General features: G+C 34.7%; 1 protein-coding gene across 2 annotated transcripts; it reads right to left on the bottom strand.

Moving 5' to 3' along the window:
- Positions 1–881: 881 nt before the first annotated feature.
- Positions 882–3,811, bottom strand: LOC115999717. 2 transcript variants are annotated; one of them, XM_031239619.1, is made up of 3 exons: positions 3,590–3,811; positions 2,015–2,098; positions 882–1,478 (listed from the first exon to the last, which is right to left on the bottom strand). In XM_031239619.1, exons 1-3 carry the CDS (start codon positions 3,728–3,730, stop codon positions 1,137–1,139), a joined length of 567 nt encoding a protein of 188 aa, XP_031095479.1. In that variant the 5' UTR covers positions 3,731–3,811; the 3' UTR covers positions 882–1,136. The 2 variants fall into 2 exon arrangements, with proteins under 2 accessions (XP_031095479.1, XP_031095471.1); XM_031239611.1 differs by lacking the exon at positions 3,590–3,811 and having other exon boundaries at positions 2,015–2,320.
- Positions 3,812–4,038: the final 227 nt, after the last annotated feature.

Below are 4,038 nucleotides of genomic sequence, written 5' to 3'. Positions count from 1 at the left end.
AGATTCTAAATTCAAGTGCCTTGTCTGTGGGAGGATTTGTCACTGCCAACCTCGCAACATGAGGATGTGATGATTAAGAGGAAGGAGTGCGGTTTGGCTGGGAGGGGATGTTGATTGGATTCCCCGTTTGTTTGTTTTTAATTAACACTATATTTCATCTCTACTTTGCTAGCATTTTGGTTGCAAAACATGCCAGACCGGCGTAATAGGCAGAAGAGAAAATGACTTTGTAGAAGACTAATTTTGATTCTCATGTGTCTACATGTTTTTTACCTTATGATATGAAGAGAGTTGGGATAATAGCCATAGTGGAAAACATGTTCACAGGATGGCTGGATAGAAGTGTGAAATTATTTAGCAGTTTTGATATATTTTAGTAATTAACCAAAAAGAGTTACTTGTTCACCGCGAGTAAGCAGTTTTGATAGATTTTAGTAATGAACCAAAAAGAGTTATTTGTTCACTGCGAGTGTGTATAACATCTTTACAACAGTTGTGTATCAAATATTTTTCTATTAAAAAATACAATTTGGATAAACTCTAATATAATCTCATCTTCGATCACTACTTCCTTACTCATAAGGAGTTTTAGACTTTTAGTACATGTAAAACCTTACTTTTAGATATGATAAACAATGATGGGATATTTGTTCCAGGAAAAATGGAGGAAGAGTAAAAGTTGGAAGTAAATAATTGGAGCTCAAGTAGTATTTTTCTTTCATAATTTACCAGTCAATATATGAATTGAAAAATACTTGATAAACTCTCAAAACTTCACTTTCAATTGTGTTCAAATTTAATTAAGAAAGAAAAAAATAAATGAATAAATAACATGATCTCCTACTAAATTAAGTAGTACATGCCAAATCAAAGGAAGTATAAAATAGAAGTACATATAGAATTACTCATATGAATTATCCAATACCAGATGCATCAAAATCAAAGCATTCTGAATGACTACTTATCAATTCACGCACGCAAGCATATCATATAAAATATTTATTTACCTGGTTGTTCATTGCAAAACAACTTAGCAGCGCACTATGAACAAACATTGACTAATCAAAATTCAAGAAGCAAGCTAAGCTAATAAAACCTCCATCATATCCCCATCTATCTCCCATATGCACACTAGTTCACTTGGTGCCTCTGGCTGCTGCATTCGCAATCGTACTTGTGCTGTGGTTTATCAAAGCTACCCTCACAGCATTCAAGGCTTTCTCTGCCTTCTCAGCCCTCTTTCTAGAGTCTTCAGCGTTCTTCCATAAGTTTTTGAAAGCTTTCTTCCAATGCTCCACAGTCTTCTCTGCCATTTCTGCCCTATTCTCCCACTCTTTAGCTTTCTTCAGTGCACTTTCGGCTACCACCTTAGCTGCCGCAACCTCCTTCTTCGCCGCCTCAACATCCCGATTAAGCTCTGCATTCTTCCTGCCCATTTGGGCAAAGTCGTTCACAATCTCACAAAAGGCAGCCATTGCCTGAAAAACATAATAAATATTTATGATTGATCCATCAAGGAACTAAGGGTGCGTTTGGTTGGTGGGTTTAAACATACGGTATGAGTATCAAAGTGATTGTTATTGCTTGGTTGATAGGTTTTTAGAATACACTAATATCCCATTAATTGGAAAACTCATATGCTATTAGAGTTTCATTTTCTTTCCTCCTTTCTCCCCCAACTATTAATAATCATTCTCATTCTACTCTACTACCAAACATGCGCTTACCAAGTATTTGATACTCATACCGATTCTGATTCCCATGTGCGAACCAAACACACCCTAAATAAAAATTAATTTTTGCCCACTCAGTGACTTGTTGGTATTATGTCCAAAGTGACAGACTCGTAGACTTTACATCAATATTTGGTCTTGTTTACTGAGCCAGATTTACTTCCTCACACATGCTCCGTCCGAGCCAGAGAGAACAGGGGCCAGGGAGAGGAGATTCAACGAAGAAACTTAAATGAAAATGAGAAAAGAAAACAAATGGACATATATAGTTCCGAGCTTACCTCCTTGAAAGGTTCCATGCCCTCGGGCTTGAGCTGCGCAAACAAGTCCTGTACTTCCTCGGCTCTCATCTTCTTGCTGCAGACCTCCGATTTCTCAAAAGCCGGTGTGAGTGGCCGCTTCACGACAGACTTGTCTCTAGGACTAGGTGTTTGCTCCAGCGGCTTCTCTGTAGGCTGAACCTGGGACTGGACCCCCTTGCGCGACTGTACTTCATTATTAGACATTCGATCCCCCCGGAATTTCGCTAGGCTTGTGACTTGTTTGTGAAGACGCGGAAGAAGTTAAATAGGAAGGACTGCCGTTAGGAAGATGAAAAAGGACTGTTACCAATTATGAAATGTTTTGGGGAATGTAAAAAGGAAAAGACTATTTGTATTCCACTATTCCCTAATTTTACTTTCAATATCTATTTTTACGGCCCGTTTACTAACTGATTTTTTTTTTTTTTTTCAGTTTTATGAGTATTGAATAATAGAAAACTAAACATGTTTACTAGCACAATTTTTCATTTTAAAAACATGAAACAAATTTCTAATTTTCTCAAAACCATTGAAAAATGTTTTTTAAATAAAAAACAGAATCATCTATCATCTTTTTGTTTTTTTTGAAAAAAATCTATCATCTATTTGACTATGGCTCTGTTTGGTAATAATTAGCCTATCAGCCAATTGTGGCTTATTTGACAACTATTAGTTGTTCGGTTAATAAGCTTTTTGTAACTCCAAAATGCTAAAATTCAAAATGCTACTCAAAGCAACTTTTTCAATTAGCTTTTTGAGAAAAAAATTATACTATAATGCTATGTTTGGCAAACCTAGCTAAAAATGTAGCTAAAAGCTGAAAAGTAGCTGAAAACTGAAAAGCTATAAGTTCGGAGCGGAAATCTGAAGAGCTGTTAAGCAAACTGTTATGCTTAAAAGTGTTTGGTAAAATTAGCTTTTTTTGATAAGCTGATAAATGTAAAAAGACTAAAAAGGCATCTTCATACAATTTAAATAGTTTTAAATTTAAATAGGTTTATTTATATATTAAAATATAAAATAGTGAAATCAATATATTTTAATAAAATATAAAGTAAGAACATATATTTGAAAACATGTAAAGTAAAACAAAATGTTTATAATTCATAAGATTAGCTCATACAAAAATTAATGTTCAAACACAAATATCAAATTGAAATTACAACAAAAAAGGTTTAGCCAAAAAGGTTTTAATTGGGAAGGGTAAATGATGTCATTTCTTTAAAATAATAAGGTTAAAGATGGAAAAAAAAGTTAGGAAGCTACTAGCTTTTTTTGAAACGCTACCTTAGATAGCGTTCAAAAATAAGCTATTATTTTAAGCTACTAGCTTATTTTAGAAACATTACTAGGCTCTGTTTGGCAGAGCTTATTTAGGAGCTTATAGCTTATTTTAAGCCACTAATAAGCTATAAGCTCTGTTTGGTAATGTTCCCAAAATAAGCTAATAGCTTAAAATAAGAGCTTATTTTTGAACGCTATCTAAGGTAGCGTTTCAAAATAAGCTAGTAGCTTCCTAACTTTTTTTTCCATCTTTAACCTTATTATNCAGACCTCCGATTTCTCAAAAGCCGGTGTGAGTGGCCGCTTCACGACAGACTTGTCTCTAGGACTAGGTGTTTGCTCCAGCGGCTTCTCTGTAGGCTGAACCTGGGACTGGACCCCCTTGCGCGACTGTACTTCATTATTAGACATTCGATCCCCCCGGAATTTCGCTAGGCTTGTGACTTGTTTGTGAAGACGCGGAAGAAGTTAAATAGGAAGGACTGCCGTTAGGAAGATGAAAAAGGACTGTTACCAATTATGAAATGTTTTGGGGAATGTAAAAAGGAAAAGACTATTTGTATTCCACTATTCCCTAATTTTACTTTCAATATCTATTTTTACGGCCCGTTTACTAACTGATTTTTTTTTTTTTTTTCAGTTTTATGAGTATTGAATAATAGAAAACTAAACATGTTTACTAGCACAATTTTTCATTTTAAAAACATGAAACAAATTTC

This window comes from Ipomoea triloba, chromosome 1 (assembly GCF_003576645.1).
Source record: "Ipomoea triloba cultivar NCNSP0323 chromosome 1, ASM357664v1".
Lineage (NCBI taxonomy): Eukaryota > Viridiplantae > Streptophyta > Magnoliopsida > Solanales > Convolvulaceae > Ipomoea > Ipomoea triloba.
The sequence above is the reverse complement of the archived record's forward strand: the minus strand, read 5'-3'. Positions and strand labels throughout refer to the sequence as shown.

Bases quoted from the DNA above. Each gene is read 5' to 3' on its own strand.
- LOC115999717 (XM_031239619.1), bottom strand. From the start codon at position 3,730: ATGTCTAATAATGAAGTACAGTCGCGCAAGGGGGTCCAGTCCCAGGTT. The intron at 1,479-2,014 runs GTAAGCTCGGAA...TATGTTTTTCAG, and splicing joins GCATGGAACCTTTCAAGGAG to GCAATGGCTGCCTTTTGTGA.